Below are 23,008 nucleotides of genomic sequence, written 5' to 3' on the forward strand. Positions count from 1 at the left end.
CAATAACACCTACATAATCATAATGCTGTCAGCTCTAGATAGCACTTACACAGTCATAATAATGTAAACTCAATGTTGACATCACCAAAATGAAGATAAAACTATACTGGGACTTTGAGACGAGGTTTATATGTGGAAAGGAGGCAGTAGGGACAGATCAAGGGGACCAATGAGCTAAATCTTCATCTGTCTCAGTGAAAAAGTCAACAGGTAGTACCTAAAATTGAAAAAAAAATTCAAGATATCAGCAATATAATCAAATTTTTTAAAACATTTTTAAAGCGAACAGGGAATCCCTATAAACACTGACATATAACACTCTCTAGCCAAATGTGTAACAGTGTATAGGACATGCTACCATGTGTACGGAAAACACTAGGGAGAAAACAGTTATGAATCTGCTTACGAGTGCAGAAAATAGTTCCGGAAGAATACCTAATACGCTAGAAACCATGGCTGTCATTGGGCAGGTAAACTACTGTTGAAGGGAGAAATTCACCTTTTTTTTTTTTTTTGAGACAGAGAAATTCACCTTTTGAATTTGAATGTATCATCTTTCCAGAAACAACAAAGCATGAGGAAATTTAAAACATAAAGTAACATAATGTACACATACACAGATACATCTTTTAAGCGTTTACTTCTCTCTCCTCCTCCCCCCAAGGGGCTTGGCTTCCTTTTGGGAGGGTGCAGTGTCTTGAACTACCTCTTACAAAGTCCCTCCCATGTTCCCAACTCTCTGAGGCAGAGAGCTGAGCCTCTAGCTGTGACCTTCCCCCCCACATTGTGCTAGTCAGTCCCTGGAGCTGTTAGTGGCTACCCCCATCCTCACCTCCACACTCATGCTTTTGTTAGTCTCAGCTGGAATGCCACCCTTGTCCCTTTTCTCTTGCTTTCAAGGCTTAAAGCCCCACTCCTCCCAGACAACCCACCCATCCTGACTTTTGTAGGTTCTTTTCCTTAAACAACTCTAATAGTTCTTCATTTATTCATTCAACAAATATTAACTGAGCAGCTACTACATGCCAGGCACCAGGAATGTGCTAGAGATAGAATGATGAGCATGCAGATAGGGATGGAGTGGATGGGTCTTATGGAGTTTGCAGGTTGTCAGGAACTTAGCAGGCATGTAACACAATTAGCAGGCACCAGGAATGTGCTAGAGATAGAATGATGAGCATGCAGATAGGGATGGAGTGGATGGGTCTTATGGAGTTTGCAGGTTGTCAGGAACTTAGCAGGCATGTAACACAATTGAGATGCTTCATTCTACATTCAGTGCACCTGTATTCTCTGTCTCTCCTCAATGCCATGTTGTCACACCCCATCTTGTACCATGAAGGAAGCCACGCCTGCTGGCTTTGCCTCTCCACCCAGAGGCTAAGCTCAGCATGGGTCCCAGCACGGGACAGCAATGTTCATCCATGGAGTCACACACTGAGCCTACACAAAAAAATAAATTCCCCCTTAAAATTAAGTGCATGAACAGAATTCTTCCCAAGCATGATTTCTGAGATTTTTTTGGAGTCCACCTTCAATGATTTGCCAGAAAGCACAGGGTCATGCCAACAAGAATGTGTATGTCCCAGCTGTTGAGTGACATTTAAACTAAACAAATACCTTATGTTTCATGGATGTGTGTTCACGGTTGCCATTTTCTATTGGAGCTTAGAACACGTCAGTGTCAACTGAACATTTCTAGGCAATATTCGAGAGCTGACTGCATGATTTTGTGTTAAAATATAGAGCCCAGGAAGAATGAAATATACTAACACGGGGGAGTCCTTGTCATGGACTGCAACATTGCCCTGTAGTTAGAAGGTTGTCCAGGGAAGCAAAAGTCATCATGACACAAAATGAATCGACTACATGGGCAATCAGACCCCTCTGTTCTGCATCAGTGTCACCTACAAGCCGATGGCCTCGCCTTGCCAATCACTGGGTGTCGACATCCACCGTCAGGATATGAGCACAGAACAAAGTGGCAGCTCTGTGAAATAAAGCACAGCGTTTCACAAAGTCGATGGCCTTGGAAGGCCATGAAAAAAGAGGTCAATTTGCAACCGAGTATCAGAGAATCACCTCAAACCGTAAGACCACAGGGGCATTGAGAGACTGTGCTAAACACCAAAGAAGGAAAAGAAGCTCTTAGGAAAACTAGTGATTTCTCAAGTAAGTCTGCAAGAATGATCCTTTTTAGCTCCGGTCGCAGAAGGCAAGTATGACGTGAAGAATGTTGTATTATGCTCTCACATGATTTTGCCCCAAAAAAAAAAAAAAGTTAAGGCAAAAAAAAAAAAAAAGACCCTTAATTCATTTTATATTCAACCTACAAATTACCATCTAGTTACAATTTTAACCAAATTCCTATTATATGTAAAATAAAATAAACCTGCTCTCATAATCTGCAATGTCATTTTTCAAGCCCAGTTAACCCCCCCCCCCCCCCCCCCGCCAATTACACACAGAGAAGCTTTGGTCCCTCTTTTAAGTGATCTTTTTTCTGGAACCAATTATCTTCAGATAATCAAAACCTCCTTCATTTCTTATTTCATGCCGTTCAGCTCAGTTAGCATATGAAAGATTGCATAGCAAAATGTTAATGGTGACGAGCTCTGGGTGATAGAATTATAGGTGCTGGTAACTTCTTTGCTTAAATAGATGTTTAAAATTTTCTAGAATGAATATATAATACTAAAAGTTTTTTAAGTTACAAATATATATTTTCAGAGCACTAAAGCAATGTTTACCCATCTGTCACTCTCTCTGTCTCCTTTGCTAACAGAATTTTATTTCATTCTGGTATTCAGATAAAATCTGCTTAGTGGGACCTCCCTCAGCTCCAGAAAAGAACCAGGAATGGTCCAAACCAATTGTAAACATCTCAGTCCCCTTTGCCAGTGATTGGTTTAGGGGTTGACATGTGACCAAGTTCCTCACTGATAAAGAAAGACAGAGGAAAAGAACCTAACTCTCCTCTTCCTTCATGCTTTTGGATATTATCATATGAGGATGTGATGCCTGGAGCTATGGCTGCCATTTTGTAACCATGACGAAGATGCCAAGAAAACCCCAAAGAAATCTGCTTTTGAGCTGCTGGAGTACCCAATCCCGAAATCATCAACCTCTAGACTTGCTGTTGTATGAGGTAACAAACTCCTACTGTTTAAGCCACTTTAGTTGGCTATTCTGTTACTTGCAACCAAAAGCACCTCAAATGATATGAACACTGTAACTTTGTGATGTTTACTTTCCCAAAGAGGTGCATGAACCATTTTTGAAATACTCTTCCATCAAGGGAGACCACAAAGGATGTGTGTGCACACAAAAACCAAAGCCCATCTCCTGGTCTTTGCCGGTAACGGCAGTCCCGTGCCTAGAGTGATCCAGTGCAGGTCATACCTGTGGTGTCTGGCTAACTCAGTCAGTAACTCGGGGTATTTCTGTCTGAGCTCTCTTACCTTGGGTGGTATCTCCTGGGCACTCCTGAATTCCTGCCCTCAGGAACTTCCAGAATTTGGTTCCTCTCAATTCTTAACTCAGATTCCTGTGTTCCCACGTGTCAGCTTCCCCTTTAGAGGGGGTGTTAGTTTCTACTTACCCCTAGCCTTCTCCCGGCCACCAGATGCTTTGTCCGTATCAACTGCCTGGTGCCTGTGTTTGACTCGAGGGTGGTTGCTCCGGGGGACCCAAAGTGCTCCAAGGAGAACCCGAGACAAAGCCCCCCAGTCACAAACTCCTACTTTGCAAGCTTGTGCCACAGTAGGCACTGTACGAAGCCCAGTGAATATCCTAACGTGTGGTAAGAGAGGTGACTTTAGGTGCCATCCAGATGAACAATTTTTATTTTAATAATTACACGTTCTTTTAAATGCGCTTTAGAAAAATATAAAATGGGTGTATCTAACTTCTGGTTTCATGCACAATGAAGATAATAATAGCTTACACCTAATGATTTTTTACCAACTACCAGGCACTGTTCTAAGCACTTCAGACGTAATAGTACATTTAATCCTCACATCAGCCCAATGAGGTAGGTCATGGTTATCATAATCCCCTTTTACAAATGAGGAAACAGAAGCACAGAGAGGTTAAGCTTGCCCAAGGTCACGCAGCTCCTGAGTGGCAGAGCTGGGATCCGAACACAGGCAGCTCTGTTCTAGAACCCATGCTCTTAACTAACAGAGCACATTGCTGGTTTTTGCTTAGTCTGCAGTGGTTTGGGGATGGGGGAAGCGTATAAGAAAAATATTAGGGAAGTCATACAAGGACATCATTTGTAGAAGTTCAAGAATAGGCCAAACTAATGAGGGCGGCAGAAGTCAGCGCAGCAATTCCCCCTGGGACGTCTCTGTGTGTGGAGGGAGGGTCTAGAGGAGGTATAGACTGGGAAGAAGAACAAGGGAACTTTCCAGAAATATTTCACATCTTGGTCTGGGTGGTGATTATACCACTGTAGATACACATAAAAGTTCATTTTAAGCCAAGCGCTGTAAATCAGCACACTCTGCTGTATGCAGCTACTGCTATACCTCAGGGCAAACTTTATTAATAACAGTAACGATAATAACACACAAACATGAAGGTAATATGCAAAAGTCCTCAGTTCGGCAAAGCCAGCATTAGCAGTTATTACACCAAGCTACAGGCTGGAGACTATCACCCCATTTGACAGATGAGGAAACTGAGGCTGGAGAAGAATAGACATCTGTCCACCCACCATCCCATGGGGAGTGAGGGACAGGTGGGTGCCCACCCGGGGTGGCTGTGACCCACCCTCTTCCCTTCCTTTCCAGACAGCTGGCCTGGCAGGACCGGGCGCTCCGGAGCCCATGCCCGTATTTGCCCAAGCTATCCGCTCCCCTGGCGCTGCCAGGCTGCACGCACAGATGTCCGGCTGGCTTTTCCCTTTTTCAGTCACAGCACTCCCGTCCCCTAGCGGTGCCTGCCAAACTCCACATTCCTGGCAAGCACTGCAGGCAGGCAGGACAGGAGGGGCTCCCGGGGGCGGCCCCGTGCGTCCCCCGCCGGGCTCGTGCGCCCACCCGGGGCCCGCTCACCTTGCAGCATGCTCCGGTACGCCGTGTCGGCGATGGCGTAGATGTGAGGTGGCATCTCGTGCCTCTTCTTGCCCTTGTACATGTCGACGATCTTCTCCGAGTAGATGGGCAGGTGCTTGTAGGGGTTGACGACCACGCAGAAGAGGCCGGAGTACGTCTGGGGACAGAGAACCGTGGTGACTTCCAGACCTTCTCCAGGGAGATCAGACAGATGTGCTCGATACCCTCATTTTAGACATGAGCAAACCGCAGCCCAGGGTCCCAGTGGGAAGCCCTTGGCATCGCCGATGTGCCGGGCACAGGGGAAGAGGAGCAAGGCACGAGATTGCATTTCGAGGCCACCTATGCTGTATGTGTGGTTTTAAACAGTTCTGGGTTCAAATCTCAGCTCTGCTCCTACCAGCTGCCACTCACCTCCTTGGGCCTCACGGGCGTAAATGCCAGCCTCCGGCATGAGCACCTACTACGTGTCAGGCACCAAACGAAGCACGACGCAAACATCTTTGTGTCGAATGTTCACAGCTACCCTGTAACCGTGATGCTGTGATTTCCCCGCTGCCCATCTGACAGGAGGGGAAACTGAGGCTAGGTGAGGTTGTCACCAAGTCACACACCTGGAGGGAAATTGGGAACTAGAAATGACGACTGCTTACCCCTGCTGACCATTAACAAAGTCTTTCCTCGTCTGTAAAACGGAGACAAACGCGGCTGTCCTTGCAAAGCAGGGAGGCCCTGACACGTGCTCCCACGCGGAGGAGCCTTAGGAACGTGACGCTGAGTGGACGCAGCCGGGCGCTAAAGGCCACGTGTCGTGTGACCTCATTTACATGAAGCATCCGGAACAGGCAAATGCACAGAGACGGAAACAGGCTGGTGGTTCCCAGGGGCTGGAGAGGGGGTGCTGGGGAGCGACTGCTAGCGGGTGGGGAGCTTCCTTCTGGAGTTGTGAAAGTGTTCTGGAACTAGACGGTGGGGATCATGGCACAACACTGTGCATGCATTAAATGCACTGAATTGTACCCTTTAAAACAGCGGTCCCCAGCCTTTTTGCCACCAGAGACTGGTTTCATGGAAGGCAATTTTTCCATGGATTGGGGGTTAGGGGAAACCAGGAGCTCCGCAGCCTGGTTCCTAACATGCCATGGCCTGGTGCCAGTCTGTGGCCCGGGGGTTGGGGACCAAAGCTTTAAAATCTTTAAAATGGTGAATTTTATGTTACATATATTTTACTACAATTTAAAAACAACAATAGTGGTCCTAGGCAGGTGCAGTGGCTCATGCCTATAATCTCAACACATAGGGAGGCCAAGGTGGGAGGATCACTTGAGGCCAGGAGTTCGAGACCAGTCTAAACAACATTGTGAGACCCCAGCTCAAAAAAAAAAAAAAATTAAAAATTAAAAGATCAGCCAAGTGTGGTGGTGCACACCTATAGTCCCAGCTACTTGGGTGGCTGAGGTGGGAGGATCGCTTGAGCCTGGGAGTTTGAGGCTACACTCCAGCCTGGGCAACAGAGTGAGACCCTGTCTTTAAAAAATTAAAAAAAAAAATAAAAACAGCAGTCCTACCCTACCAGGTGAATAGGAATGTAAAAGAAAATAGAAATCTCAGGACCACCGCCCTCAACTCCTTATGCAAAAGGGAAGATCAGGCTGGAGGCTGAGTCATGAAACACCCCTTCCAAACGAATAGCTGTTACTAACATCGTGCCTTAGCCAGGTCCCCAGGTCCCTGTGGGAAGGTGAAAGGCCTCAGGCATCTACAAGGACATGCAAATTGGAACTCGGGGTCTGCAGGCTAAGTCCAGCTGGTAAAACTAAAGTCTGCTTGATTCCACACTAAGGAATGTTGACTGCTTATCTTCCCAGGTACAGAACAGAGACAAAATCAAACATTTTTCCACTCAGCAGGGGCATCTATGCCACTGATGCTTCCTCCACTCCCTGTTCTCTTCTAACGCTCACCTTATCTCATGTAAAATGCACAGAGCCTCACAGGACTGCAACCATTTATCTCAACCTACCTCGCCCTCCCCGCTTTTTCCTGTGAGGCTTCGCTTCTAAATACTGAGGCTCCCAAATTCCCCTTCAGAAAAACCACCGTGGATTTGCCTGTGGTTTGTGTGTTTCCAGGATGTGTCCTCAAAATTTGGCTTAATACGCCTCCATTCATTGGGCCCTTTGCCTCAGTCACTTATCTCGGGCTGTCAGGAACAATGAAAACACTCCGAACAGGGAAAGGGAGTGAAGGCTCAGGACTGGTCCCACCGTGCTGTGCCTGTCACCATCACTGTTCCTCACTGCAGGGGAGATTTCCCCGTGGTTGAGGTCACGGTTCAGGAGAGAGCCCAACCGGTCCCATAGGAGCTTCTTTCCCCAAGCAATAAACGTCAACACTTCCCAAGGCTCTGATGGCCACAAAGTGTGTCTTCTCCCCCCGAAGTGACCAAGGGAGGAGGAGCAGAGATTCCACCTCAGGTTACTTTTAGGGAAAACCAAACAACAGAGAGGTTAAGCAACCTGATCAAAGTCGCCGAGCAAGACCCTGGCAGCACCAAGCTCAGCCTGGCCCCCTCCCGGGTATGAACATGGTCCCTTACACCAGCCAACTCAGGCCCCACCCTACAGAAGCAGAAACAACGGATCACTTGTTTGTTCATTCATTCATTCCATATGCATTTTCTAGACACCGTGCAAGACGCTGGGACTACAGAACATGCAAAAGAAAAAGCCCTCGAGGGGCTTTCAGTCAAGGGTAGGAACTGATTAGAGAGTGGGAATGTCCTTCCAGGGCTTAGTCTGCTAAGGGACAATGGTGTGTGATGGCCCAGGTGCCGGTCAAGGTTGATGGGGGAGGAAGAATAATCACGCAGGTTCTCCCTTCCCCTAAAAAGGGCATGAATAGGGTCAACATAAGGCCTGTCTAAACATCCATCCACCATTTACTGAGCACCTACTACATACCAGGCTGTGCCAGGGGCCGGAGATAAGAAATCAGTGATAGCCACTGCTCTTAAAGAACTTACAGATCAGAAGGGGAGACAAGTATGTTTAAAAAAAGAATCGTAAGAACAGGGGATTAGGGGAACAAGGAAGAGAAGGCCCAAGGCTTTAATCCATGTTGGGGTGGTCAGGGAAACTTCTGGGGAGAGGTGCTCTCTGTTTTAAAGGACAAGAAGGTATTGACCAGCTCAGAGTAGAAAGGGACAGAGGCAGAGAGGCAGGAAGGCAGGTCAGGGGGCGCACGAGGGTAAATTGCAAGCAGTTGGGTATACCTGGACCTGAAGGGGAGCAAAGCAAGGGCAAAGGTAAGTGGGGTTGGGACCTGTACCCAGGCTGATGGGGCTGGGCGCCGCCTGGATGCCCCTCCCCCATCTCCTCCCCCCCACCCTGTGAACACCAGCTGCACAAGTGCCCTGAGGGTGGGGAGCCCCTTCTTTCTCTCCTGTGGGCATACAGTAGGTCCCAACTAAATGCTTGCTAAATGAATGCCTGGAGGATAAATTAATGGTAAAGCCTCCCTAGAACAAAAGCAGCCTGGCTTCACCTCTGTGACCTGGGGCCTTATACTGCACACAGCAGGTGCTCAGTAGACCTTGCTGAGCCAGGGCAGGGCTGTGTCCTGTTCGCCTGTGTCCCTGTCCCCAGCACAGGCCTCCGAAGAGTAAGTACCCAATCAGCGACCATCTGAACAACAGTCAGTGGGCCCCGCTTCCCCTTCAGAACTCAACTCCACCTCCAGCTCCTCTGGGCCATGCCCACCGCCACACTCCTGCTGAATTTGGGTCTCATTCACAGCCCAAACCATCCCCACCCAAGCCCTTGACCTGGAGGCAGTAAGGGGCAGTGGTTAAGGGTACAGAATAGAGTATGAGGGACTTGGATTTGAACCCTCACTTGGCCACTTCCTGGCTGTGTGACCCTGGGCAAGTCCCTTAACCTCTCTGAGCCTCACTTATCCTCATCTGCAAAACAGGGAGGCATATGAACAACTTCTTCAGAGGTTGCCTGGTAGGTAGTAGGTGCTGTAATCAATGTTAGTGACAATTACTGTGCTCCCTCCGTCCCATGACGACAAAAACCTTGCCACCTTGGAGCCTTCACATAGGCTGTTCCCTCTACCTGGAACACTTTTCCCTGATCTTCCCAGAGCCACTTCTATCTCCTTTTTCAGAGCTCAGCCTCCTGGACCGTGAGCTGCATGCTACTGTGTCTCCAGCACCCTGCACAGTGCTGGCCGCAGGGTAGACAATACTTGCTGAATGACACGAATAAAAGGAAGAAGGAAGGAGCACACAAGCCCTCTCCACTCCATCACTCCTTTCTAAAGGAGGAATATTACTTTCCTCCTGTTCGCTTAACACCTCTCCTGGTGCCATGCACACAGCAAGCACTTAATCCATGCTTCCATGCAGATCTGAATCTCTGTTCAGTGCAGCAAAGACTTCCCAAGCAAGCCAGGGTACCACGATCCCGAGGAAGGCCTGGGCAGGCAGCAGCACGCCTCACATGAGGCATCGTGGCTGCTCCGCTGCCATTGTTAACTGCGGTTCACCCTCGCCCCGACCGAGCCCAACCAGAGTTGGCTGTGTTTCCACCTCCTGGTCCCCCTGAGCCCCCTCCAGCCGGTTAAGTTCAGAGGTTTCATCATCCCGGCCTCCTGTGTCCCAGCTGGCATCTCACGGGCCCGGTGCCACCAGCAGGTCCCAGCTGCAAGCCTGGGATTTCCCTCTTGTGACCGTATTAGGAAGCGACTCCAGTTGTTCCCTGACACTTTATATGGTCAGCCCCAGAGTCTGAGCAGGGGCTGCTCCCAGGCCTCTGGCAGAAGCAAGGAAGAGGGAGGAAAGGTGGAAGGAATACAGGCCGTAAGACACATAGGCCTGGGCGGAGTCTCAGGTCATCTCGCCTCATTGCCTGCCTGACTTGTGCACGTGGCCCTACCTCAGAGCCTCCTCTTCCTCCTTTGTAAAATGGTGAATAATGAGACCTTCTTTATGAGGCTGGACAGCAGTATCACGGCTTTCTGAAATCTAACCTAGAGACAGACACGGTCTACTAAGAATATGCTTTTGCTATAGCCTTGATTTTATCATAACAGCAAAAAGACTAGAAACAACCTAAACGCCCACCAACAGGCAATGGGCTCACTAATTACAGTTTACCCCTATAGCGAAAGGCTGTGTGGCGGCTCCATCTCTACTGCCACAGCAGGATGGCCAAAGTACACAGGGAGATGCAAAGAGCAAGATGCACGACAGCACGTGGCCTGCGCTGCCATTTTTGACGGGTGCGGGAAGGGCTCTGCATTTGCCTGTGCACGTGAAAGAGATTGCTGGAGGGCTACGTTAGAAACTGGAGGCCACAATTTTTCCAAGCAGGGGAACGGGAAAGTTGAGGAATGGAAATGAAAGGGCAAATTCTATATACTCATAAATACCATTTTAGATATTATTTGCATATATTACCTATTCAAAAAGGGATTTTAAGTCCGACTAGGTAGTTATGAACAGACACAGAAAAAGCCACAAGATGTGGTTAAGTGAAAAAAAGCAAGTTGTGAAGCACACGTGGAGTGACTTCTTGTTCTATTTGGTGTGTGTGTGTGTGTATACATACATGACACTGTAGATCACGTTTGCCTCCAGGGAAGAGACTTGGGGGGCTAAAGAGGGGCACTTTTGCTTTTTATGATGCATACTTATTTTTAAATATTTTCTTGTGGCCTTTGCAAAGATATCCTTGTATTATTACAAGAGGTTCTTGGAAGCAATATGACTGATCTAAAGGGCTTAATTCCTGGGGCTCAACAAAGGGCAGCCTCCAGCTGTATTTTCTTCCCACCCTCCAGGGTCCAGTGCTGTGACTGGCACCCAGGAGGCCTCTGCTCACAGTCTGCTCACTCCCTGCATGTCCCCAGGTGGACGCTCCTTCCGAGGAAGGATAAGATCACCGGGCCAGGTCTTTAAGATGAAAAAAGTCATCACCTGCTGGAGTTGGGAAGGAAGGCCTGTCCTGGCCCCCTGCTTTTCCCAGAACCACAATCAGACGTGGAAAAATATCCTTTGGGGTTTCTGAGTTGGGGATTTGGGCTTGGGGACCTGATGAACAGCAGGGTCCACCCACCTTTGCTCTGGGTCACGTTGTTCCCAACCCCAGAGGCTTGGTGCAGGGGTGCAAGGTCCCACTGTCTACAGGGACCAAGCAGGTGAGGCGGGAGAGAAGCGGGCCAGGTGTGAGTGGATAAAACAGGTGCCGCAGTCAACAGACGCCAGCACTCAGCCCCAGGGGCCAGGAGACCACAGGGAGTGGGGGACCCTCTCTTGGGGACCGCTGCCTTGTGCCCTGGGTCTGGGGGTGCCAGGTCCTCTGCTTTTCCAAGCAATGCCAGAAACTGAGGTTTTCTTTTCTTTTCTTTTTTAGGATATATCAGTTTCTTTTCTTTTCCACAATAAAGTGTCAAGCTATCTCTTTTAGGATATATCAAATTAACTCAATTTAAAAAAACAAATCACTCAGTCTGGGCCAGCAGCTCGTAGGTGGTGCTCAAACAGTCACAATGAAAGGTGAGAATCCTTCCTGCTGTGCATTCACAGTGTGTCCAACTCAAAGCTAATGACACCCATGGCACCCTCCTGCCCCAGCCCTCGCCCGTCACCTCCTGCTCTAAGCCTCCTGTCACCCTAAGGGCCTCTGTCATCACAGGCAGTGACCCCAGCCCTGGACTCACACAGACCTTGACTGAGCTCCAGCTCCGCCCCCTTCCCAGAAAGAGGACCCTGCACATCTGAGCCCCAGTGTCCTCATCTCCAAAATGGGGCAATAGCCTCTGTCTCACAGTGTCATGGAAAGCATTAAATGAAATTGCAGTTACAAAACGTGGGTCCCAGGGCCAGCCTTCCTGAAACAGAGGCCACCTCTGTTTCTCATCATTGTTTAACTTTTCTAAGCCAAGATCTTTTTATCTGCAAAAAAGAGCATACATAACAGCACCCTTCTTATACAAAGGAAATAACAGTGGTAGCAGTAGCAATATATTAGCATAAACTCTTAACACTGATTTTGAATGACAAGTAGCCACCGTCATTGTGAGGATAACAGGCTTTCCGGCGAATCTGATGAAAGCTAAGACCCTCTGCCGAGAAAAAAATACACATACGCACAAATTGTTCCTTAAATCTCAGACTTCCTAAATTCCAGACTTCCTAATGCCTGTTGGCAGGTGCTGAGTGTAGAATCCCACGTTTAGAATCTACGTCATAGATTTGCATCTAGCTCGGGTGCATCTTGCCTCCCTCTGCTTAACTGTAAAGCGATTAAGGGCAAGAACTGGGCTTTTTGACTCATTATTGCACAGAGAAGCAGGAGAGTGACAGACAGGGCCAGAGTCTGAACCCAGGTCCCTTCCTAAGTGTGTGTCACCAGAGTCCCCTCCTAGGTGCGCATTACCTCCCTCCCTCGGTCACCTGATTTGCACAGTGGGATATCAGCTTCACCGTCACTGTTGTCATGAGGGACAAAGTGGACCGGGCAGGACGTAGGACAGTGGCTGGCACACAGCAGGTGCATACCTATTAAGCTCCCTCCTCCTGAATCCCTTGTCCCCTCCCCTAGCAAGACACCAGGGCCAGAGCTGACTGATTAAGTGGTCCGTGAAGAGTTCCAGACAGAGAGAACTCAGCCAAAGATAGTGTCCATAACATTGAGGGCGTCTTGGACCAGGAATCAGAGCTACATTCCTGCCCCCCGTGTGCTGTGAATGACCTGCGGCAGCTCAGGTACGTCACTGGACGTCGCTGAGCCCAGAACCTGCATCTGGGACAACAAGCTCCTCTGGCTTCTATAGACTCTTCTAGATCCAAGAGGACAAGAGGTCTGCCAGGACCTTCTCAAAGGCCCATCGTTTGGGGTGAGCCTTGCAGAACAGAGAGGAAAGTTCTCATCATCACTGAGGGCAAAGTCGGGCGTGGCCGGCTGCCTTGGCCATGAACTCAGCATCACCTTGTCACCCACCTGTTAACAAGAGTCACGCGTTCTGCCACGCAGCCGGGAGAGTGACTTACTGTGCCCCCCCCAACCCCTCTCCTTCCTTATCTTCTCCATCATGGACAAGGGTTTCTATTAAGTGATTAAATTGACCAGAACGGAACGAGACAGGACCGGGCGCATCATCACAAGGCTGAAAAGATTTTAATCTCATCTGTCCAGAGAAGCATGGCAGGAATTTGAAGCTTTGATTCCCTTTTTTTAATCTGCTGGCAGAAGATGCTCTGGGTCTTGGGACTCTCATAAGCCCCTTGTTTTTTCTGATTTCTATTTTGGGCTCAAACACCAGGCCAGAGGACAGCGGGTGAAACCAATACATACGCCCGTCCTCGACCTCCCTGGTTGGAGGTGACACATCTTAGACAGGAGGCCTGGGCCCCACGGAGCCCCATTTTCCCTCTCGCTCTCTGTAGGCAGGTGTACATCACCACAGCGGGATAATTTTTTAATTTTTTGTAGAGATGGGGTCTTGCTCTTGCTCAGGCTGGTCCTTAACTCCTGAGCTCACGGGATCCTCCCGCCTCGGCCTCCCAGAGTGTTAGGATTACAAGTGTGAGCCACCGCGTCTGGCCCAATTTCCATTTTACAGATAGGAAAACTGAGGCTTCCAGAGGTGATATAACCTGTCCAACGTCATGGAAGTAGGTAGGGCAGGACTGAGGTGTGAACCCACATCTGAATGATCCCACCTCATCCTGTGATCTCCCTTGATCACACCTTCAGCCTCCCCTCTCGATCTCCAGACACATTTCTAAATGCCTCCCTTCCTGATGGGGGCAGGGGCACAGGAGGAAGGACCTGACTGCCCCGAGATACTCACATATATGAGTCCCGAGAAGTACCTCTCCCGCAGGTTGTGTAGCACGGAGGCTTCATTGAGGCACGTCAGCTCCGCCATGTCCTCCACCTTGGAGAACTTGGGCGGGTTCATCTTCTGGATGTCATCTTTGCCGACTGTGACCTTCTTGCCATTCTCCACCAGCTCCACGACAACCTCATCCCCCTTCTCCTCCTTGATGCTGGCGGCCTCAAAGCCCTGCTTCTCCGAGGGGACCCACACCAGCTTCTTGGCAGCCCAGTCCGCCTGGGCCACTGGGCTGTTGATGATGTTTTTGTCCACAAAGAGGAACTTCTCATCGTCACTGAGTTGGCCCTTCTGTGCCATGATGCCTGGTTGGTCCCCTGTGGAATAAGGCGACAGGGTCAGAATCAGTCCAGAACCAAGTCCTAAAGACAGATAAACCTGTCACCTTGCCATGTCAAGAACACGGTCTGCAGAAACGTATTACAGAGTACAACGATATTCCCTGCGGTAGTTTAGTACTGTTTATGTCGTCAAAGAATGGAGACAACCCCAAGGCCCTTCAGAAAATGATTTGTATCATTGCCCATAATAGCAAAAATCAAGAAACCCAAATGTCCGTCAACATGGAACTGGATTCAGAAGCCATGGTGTTTTCATGCCGTGGTTAAGCAGCAAGAAGTATGTCTGCACGTGCTCACACGGAAAGACATCCAAGTCTAATTGCCTACTGCAAAGTAAAAGGAGGGTCCTTGAATACTTAAACATGTAACTACCAGAGGATCCAACAATTCCATGTCTAGGTGTACACCCAGGAGAAATGAAAACACATGTCCACACAAAAACTTGTACGTGAATGTTCGTAGCAGCATTACTGATAACAGCCAGAAAGTAGAAACAACCCACATGTCCATGAACAGACTAATGGACAAACAAAATATGGGACATGCACACGATGGATTTTATTCAGCCACAAAAAGGAAGGAAGTACGGACACCTGCTACAATGTGGCTGAGCCTTGAAACATTATGCTCAGTGACAGAAGCCAGTCACAAGGGAACATATATTATTCCATTTGAATGAAATGTCTAGAATGGGCAAATCCATAGAAACAGAAAGATTATGGGTTGCCAGGAGCTGGGGGAGAATTCGAGGGTCCCATGTAAGGGGTGCAGGGTTTCTTTTTGGGGTGATGCAAGTGTTCTAGAATTTATTGTAGCAAAGATGCACAACTCTGAGTACACCAAAAGCCACTGGATTGTTCCATTAAATGGATGAATTGTATGGCATGTGAATTAGATCTCAAAGCTTTAAAAAAAATAAAAGGGGGAATTGTAAAACAGTGGCTATAATAGCCCATTTTCAATTTAAAATATTTAGAGTCTATATAGGCAAACTAAATAGAGAAATATGCTCTTATTAAGTATAGTTGTGAGGGGAATTTTGCTTTTTATTTTGTTTTTCCCCCCAATTTTTAAAATTGAGGTAAAATACATATAAAAATTTTGCCATCTTAGCCATGCAGTATATATACATTGTTAAGTATATAGTTTCGTGGTAGTGAGTACATTCACATGCAACCAGCAACGCCATCCATCTCCAAAAGTCTTTTCATCTTGCAAAACTGAAACTCTGTCCCCATTAAACAATTCCCCATTCTCCCCTCCCCCAGCTCCTAGCAACCCGTCTTACTTTCTCTATGAGTTTGACAATTAAGTACCTTATATAAGTGGAATCAGACAGTGTTTGTCTTTTTGTGACTGGTTTATTTCACTTAGCATAATGTCCTCAAGGTTCATCTATGTTGTAGCAAGTGTTGGAATTTCCTTACTTTTTAAGAATAAAATGAATAATATTCCATTATATGGATATATCACATTTCACTTACCTATTCACCCATTGATGGACACTTGGATTGTGGTTCACATTTTAGTTATTGTGACTAATGCTGCTATGAACATAAGCGTACTTTCTATTATGTATTTTGGTCATATTTGTCTTTTTATGACTTTTTATTCAATTTATGATCAAGAAAAATACACATTTTTACAAAGCCCTTCAAATAGCCTAATACATATCCGAAAAAGATGTTCGATCTCACCAGTAATTAAAGAAATGCAAGCTAAAGCAAGGAGATGTTGATTTTCACCCATCAGCTTGGCTAAGAAGAAAACCACTACTAATATCCAGTGTGGTCAAAAGCTTAGGAGACCGTCCCTGCGTACCACACCCTTAGCGGTAGAAGAGCCTCAAACACATGCATACCTCTTGACCTGCAGTTTCATTTCACAGAATTTAGCCTACGGAAACAGACGAGTGCTAACAGACGTAGAAAATGTGCATTTTACTGTTGTTGGGAACAGCAAAATCAGTTAGCAACTTAAATGACCTTCAGTGGGCACCTTGTTAAATCCATTCTCTAGAACGCTATGATTATGTTCAATATTTAAGATGTGGATTTTTATTTATGACACACAAAGATTTTTCTCTTAACATATTTATTGAAGTGTAATTTACATGCCATGAAATTCTCCCATTGTAGACATACGATTCAATGATTTTTAGGAAATTTAGAGTCGTGCACCCATCGCTATGATAAATTGTGGAACATTTCGATTAGCTCACGAGGGATTCCTCATGCCAGTCTGCAGAAACTCCTGGTCCCCACCCCCTGGCAACCACTAATCTACTTTCTGCCTCTACATATTCAACTTTTCTGGACGTTTCATATAAATGGAAAATAGGTGACCTTTGACCACACAAAGATGCTTAGGCTACACTTTTAAGTTAAATACAACATACATAAATGGAATACTGCTCAGCAATAAGATAGGTGGGTCTCAAAAGAATTGTCCTCGGTGACAGAAGCCAGACCCAAAAGACCCTGTACTACAGGACACTCCATTGATACAGAAATCTAGAAAAGGCACAACTGTGATGGCAGCAGATCAGGAATGGCCATGGGCAGGGAAAGGAGCCGACTGGTTAGAGGGACTAAAGAACTTTACGGCTGATTAAAATGTTCCATGTGATTCTGGTGGTGATTACACAACTGTATACATTTGTCAAAACTCATTGAGCTGTACACTTAAAAACCGGTGAATTTTCTTTAAAAATGTTGGGGACTTTGACTCTATGCAGATTATACCCCAATAAAGCTGATAATTTCTAATAAAGTCTTTCTTGTATGGATGTGTGCATATGTTTTAAAAGTCTATAAAGCTGCATACTGTAATATACTATGGTTTTAGCTGCTCAAATAAGGGAGAGTTTGGTATCAAGAGAAGATAACTATAAGACAAATATGTTTAAATCCATGTGTTTACATGGTTTTTAAAAATTCACAGCCATGCTCGCAAGATGCTGAGGAACCAACGCATTATTTTAAAAACTGGTAAAGAAAGATGGGGGGAATGAAAAGTCTTGATTCTGCCTTTCCTATGTAAATTGTTCCTCGGGGTAAATACATAATTGAAATGGAATTACATGTCTCTTGATATAAGATTTCGAGTCATTAAAGGTCCTCCCCACATGTAGAACCCATTGGGATGGGTTGACATCATCTGTCCTGTTATCCAGATGAGCAGAGGTACAGTGGTGAGAAGCCCTGTTGTCCAGTCACCCGTCCTGACCCTCTGACCAGGTACTGTCCTGGTATTAATGACACTGGCCCCCATCCAGCCCCTCCACCTGCTGCTGCCGGGCTCCCAAGAACTAAGTCACCGGCTAAGTGAGGATGCACAGCCACCAGGATCTACTGTGTGGTTGGCAGTCATTCCTACTTCAGCAGAAAAGAATTCACAGCTCCTTTGACTTCACCAAGATAATCCCCACACTCGGGCCCCAAATCCCATAGAGATAGAATAAACCCCTTATCGCAGCACTAGAGCTCCGCAGTCAGCGCCTGAGCAGATTTTGCAAAGGTGGAATGGAAGGGACAGATATCCCAATCCCTACTTTTCTTCTTTCAGCAGTGAAAATCACAATAATAAAAACCAGAAGCTGCTTTGCTCAGAAGGGAAGGTTATTTCTCCTGGGAGACCTGATCTAGTAGCTGATGAGTTAAAAAAAAAAAAAAAAAAGGATGGAGAAATGAGCAAATCATTTCCCTTAATCTGAATAATCACTTCAGTTATTCAGAAAGTGAAATAAAGATTTGTAAAGAACACACGTCCTAGGCTTCACAATCCCCTTTCCTGCATTGTAAAATCATTATTGAACGTGACTTAGGTCATAATCAGATCAACAGCATCCTGCTCCTAACTCCACTTACGCTTAAAAACTACTCCCCTCTTCTTGGAAGAATTCCAGCTAACAAATGGGGGAGAAACAATGAAACTAGAATGTAACTAGTTTGTAAGCCCTAATAAAATAATAGGTCTTGGCAATGACTGTCAGTGGTTGCTAAAACCATTAGACCAGTGGTGCTCAGACTCCGTCATGCATCAGCCTTAAAAGAAAAAATAGTGCAAAAAAAAAAACAAACAACCACAGGAAAATAAAAGGATACACAAATCCCCACTGCCAGGGACCCTGTCTAATCTAGGACTTAAAAACACAAACAAGATTAAGCGCAAAGATTCGGTCTCTATCCAAAAAAGGAGAGACCAGAGCAGCCTGGCTTCTCCGGCTTTGATGCCTCTGACAGCTACGATGTGCGAAATCTGCTTTGGTCAAACCAGAGCAGGGCGAGGCACGAGAAGCCCAGGCGCACGCTGGAATGGTGCTTTCTGGGGTGCGTTCCTCGGAACCCCGATCCCCTGAGATATCTGGGAGGTTGGGAAGCAACTCAAACACGGTTCTTTGGTGAAATCCATTTGGAAGGTGCTGCATGTTCCCTCCCCCTCACTGAGATGCAGAATCACATGTCAGGACGTCTAAGTTCCTCCTGGCAGATTCTGAAATCTGAAAGCTACTTCATGCCTATGAACTTGGGGATCCCAAAACCTTTGGCCACAGATTTGCCCTCAAGCAATTCAGTAAGTCTAGCGTATTAATAACACCAATGCGTATTAATAACACCAATGCTAGTAGCGAGTGCCAGCTATTAACTCATTTAATCCCCTCAAAAACCCTAGAAGAGATACAATGACTCCTCCTTTACAAATGGGGAAACTGAGGCACAGAGAAGTAACTTGCCCATCGTTGTATGGCTAGTTACGGAGGCAGCTGAATAAAGATCTATTTTTAGAGAACGTTCCTGCTTTGTCTACCTTCTTTGCAAAGAGCTTGAAGAAGAAGAAAACACAGGCATTGCACAGGACCCGTCCTGAACCAGTCTCGGCAGCTGGAAGGCTCCGGATAATTTGGTTTTATTGCTATGAGGACTTGCCTCCCTATGTGTCCAGAGCATTGGGTTTTCAAACTTTCGGGTGATGACAAAAAGTATCAGGTCAGGCCTTCGGAGAGGCACAGGGAGGAATGAAAACTAGCTTGTGAAACTGTAGCTGGGATCAGACAATACAACACAGATCTCTCCAGATGCTAAATTGAAGCCAAGCTTGGTCTGCTGCAGCCCTTGGGTTAGGGCGGAGTTTCCTTGACCTGGGCACTACTGGCTCTTGAGCGAGACCATTCTCTGTCGCGGGGGCCTGTCCTCTGCAGCATCCCTGGCCTCTGCCCACTCCATGCCAGTCGCACGTCCCTCCCCTCAGTCATGACAATCAAAAATGTCTCCAGACATTACCAGATGTCCTGTGGGGGGAACAAACTTTCCCCCGTTGAGAACCACATCTTTAGAGTAAAAACAAGGGCTCTCTTGGGAAAGACGGTTAAAGCTGAGGGCAGTTGTCATAGTCAACCCCAACCTGGAATGGCGACTGCAGGTCAGACAGGTGGAGTGTGGACACAGCGGACCAGAGACAGACCACCAGGGGGACACTCTGCCTGCCTCGTTCCTTCTCTCTGAGCCCTCCTCCTTCTCCACCAACACCCACATCCATCAGCTCTGAGAGCTCAAAGGACATCTCTGGGATTATTACACAGAACCGAGGGACACCACGTACGGCTCATCGATCTAGAGCTACTCTCGAATGTCTCGATGAAAGCAAAGGACTCTGTCACTATCAGCATTAGCAATGTGCCACACGTCTGAGTGTGTCAGCCCTGTTCACAGTCCTGTCCTTACCAACAACTCACGGCTTCGTTCTCTGAACACGAACGAGCTGTTCATTAGCCTCTGGAAGACCTCAGGACGTCAAATCAAGTCCCCGCTCTGCCTCACACTCACTGGATGACTGTGGGAAAGTCACTGTCCCTCTCTGGGCCTTGTGTTTTTCATTTAGAAAAAAACCAGCGGTGGGCTGGCCTAGCGCTACCATTTTACGGTACCTGTGACTCCTGGTCAAAGGGTTGAAATCGGACCAAATGACAATGTCCAGGTGCTTTCACCTGTTTCACCGTCAGCTTTATTTTGCCCAGAGGAACTCAGGGGTAGAAGATCTTGCTCCCTCCACGTTGGCGTGAATGAAAACTGAATTACATGCTCCAGAGCCGAAAGAGCGTGGGATTTGCACACCGTCAGCCTTGGTCAACAGCTTTCCTCGGGATTTCACTGCCAAGCCGTCGGCTCGAGACATTGGACCAGAGACACAAACCCACATGTCACCAGGAGTCAGGTGAGCAAAACAGAGTGACCCAGGCCAGAGGTTAAATGATTGCTCGTGTTTTAAATGCCACGCGGGTGAAACCGAAGTTCTGTGGCCCCGGTCTGCAACACGACCTACCGGCAGGAGGCACTGGTCCAGGTGCAGGGAGGCGCCGTGTGTCGCAGGGAACAGGGGGACAAACGGGGCACTCTAAATGCACCAGCTCTCTAGTCCCCAAACTGTCCCCAAGAGGCAACTTGGACTCTAAGTCTATTATTATTAATAACAATAACAAGCCACTGTATTCACTGGGCCCCTTCTGGTCACTGGGCATCAGCCCAGACCGGCTCCTACACTCGCCATTCCCCTGTATCTCATAAGCGTCCAAGGACATGAGCCTTATTTATTGCTCCCATTTTCCTGCTAAGACTAGCAACGTCCTGAAAGGTCAATGAAAGGTCCTCACTCGTAAAAGCTGGAGTCAGAATTTGAACCCAGATCTCTCTGACACCCAATTTGCTCTTAGCAGAAAATCTCCTTCATGCCCCTGCCCCTCGCCCACCACCTCCCAAAGGCACGATCCCCAGGAAGCTCTATCCCCCCATAACAGGAAAAAGTGAATGGCGAGCCTGCCACTTTGTTGCCCCCTCATGACATTGGCCTAATCATATAAATACCAATTGTTCTTAAAGTCACTCCGGGAAGAAGTTCTTTTTTTTTTTTTTTTTTGAGACAGAGTCTCACTTTGTTGCCCAGGCTAGAGTGAGTGCCGTGGCGTCAGCCTAGCTCACAGCAACCTCAAACTCCTGGGCTTAAGCGATCCTTCTGCCTCAGCCTCCCGAGTAGCTGGGACTACAGGCATGAGCCACCATGCCCGGCTAATTTTTTTTTTGTATATATATTTTTAGTTGGCCAGATAATTTCTTTCTATTTTTAGTAGAGACGGGGTCTCACTCTTGCTCAGGCTGGTCTCGAACTCCTGACCTCGAGCGATCCACCCGCCTCGGCCTCCCAGAGCTAGGATTACAGGCGTGAGCCACCGCGCCCGGCCAAGAAGTTCTTTTAATTAGTAAAAGTAAATTATTTTTTGCTCCCAACCAAGAGAACTTGTTTGGCAAGAGTTACAGTAGCCCTCGTGGAAGATGCTTTTGGAAGAGAGCAAAAACTGGTCATTTCTGGTCCCCAAAGCCCCCTGTGTTTTGCATTTTACAATTCTGACATAGCACAGCTTAAAATAAACATACAGTTTCATATGTGACTGTTAGAAGTTAAAATTTGCGATGTCTCTAGAGGGCCATTTAGCAATATCTATTGATTGTAGGTGAGCAGGCTCTTACATTTAGCAATTACACTGCTGGGAATTTATCCTACAGATAAACTCATATGTAGACAAAGAGCCACACCTACAAGAGTGAGCAGGTGAGTTCTACCATCCTTTCTCAGCAAACCTGATGAGGGACGCTCCTCCTGAGCCCCTGAACCCCTGATAGAAGCCAGAAATGTCTGACCTCCCCTTTCAGAAGTTGTGGGCAGCTCCTTCATCTGTCCTCTGATCACACACAAGCGCTCGAATTCTCGCCTGGCCTCACCCAAGCCCAGTCTGTCCTCCATCGTGTGGCCGTGGTGAAACGTTTAAAGGTCGGGGGTGGATAGAGGAGACCCAGAGAACAAGAGGACCACCCCATCACAGGTGAGCCCTTAAAGGATCCCCTCGAGACCCTAACAAACCCCAAACGGGCTAATGGAACTGGAGTTTGTAACATTCCCGACCCATGTAAGGAAGTGTGGCTATGTTAAAATAGAAGAAGATTCTAATCACCACTTTTAGTCCAAATAGGATTTGGACTTACGAAAACAAATCACAGAAAAGAAAAATTAGGGGCAAGTTTCTCCTTTATGGAAAGACCACACAAAAGTCTTCCTGGTTCTGCCGAGTACTAACTGTGCTGCACGAAGTAAACTCCTTAACATCTCTGGTCATGTTTGCTATAAATAACCATCTATTGAAGTTTACCAGGAGCCAGCGTTGTGCTAAACACTTTATACACGTTATCTCATCTAATCCTCCCCAAAGAATAACCCCTTAGGCCCTGGAGTTAGAAAGATCTTGGTTTGTAGACTCCTGCCTTCCTTACTGGCTGGTTGAGCTATCTTGAACAAGTTATTCGAACTCCATAGCTGTTAGATAGAGCCAGTGATAACAGTATCTTCCCAAATGGTTGTTGTGAAGACTTAATAAGATAATACCTGCAAAAAGTTTAGCATGTTGCCTTGCAAAAGTGCTCAACAACCATTAGCTAGTCTCATTAGCCCCAATTTACAGATGGGAAAACTAAGGTTTGAGGAGGACAATGTAGGTATTTCTAAATTTGTGTGTGACCTTCTATGATTCCAATGGATTTAAAATTGGACTTGATTTTTCCAAAAAAATCTACTGTGTATCCAATTTTAGAATTACATGTTTATGCCTAGAACATAAAACCTATGGGTTTGAATTCAAGGAGCTTTGGAAAG

The 23,008-nt window shown here is 47.0% G+C and overlaps 1 protein-coding gene across 5 annotated transcripts in view; it reads right to left on the reverse strand.

Moving 5' to 3' along the window:
- Positions 1-23,008, reverse strand: part of MYH11 (myosin heavy chain 11) — a 100,846-nt gene that overhangs the window by 72,492 nt on the left and 5,346 nt on the right. For all 5 annotated transcript variants that reach the window (XM_045542667.1, XM_045542668.1, XM_045542672.1 and 2 more), the window contains exons 2-3: positions 13,926-14,287; positions 5,061-5,217 (exon numbers count right to left, since the gene is read on the reverse strand). In XM_045542667.1, the coding sequence (XP_045398623.1) occupies positions 5,061-5,217; positions 13,926-14,270 (502 nt within the window). In that variant the 5' untranslated portion in view covers positions 14,271-14,287. The remainder of the gene's footprint in view (positions 1-5,060; positions 5,218-13,925; positions 14,288-23,008) is intronic.

Source organism: Lemur catta, chromosome 2 (genome assembly GCF_020740605.2).
Source record: "Lemur catta isolate mLemCat1 chromosome 2, mLemCat1.pri, whole genome shotgun sequence".
Classification (NCBI taxonomy): Eukaryota; Metazoa; Chordata; class Mammalia; order Primates; family Lemuridae; genus Lemur; species Lemur catta.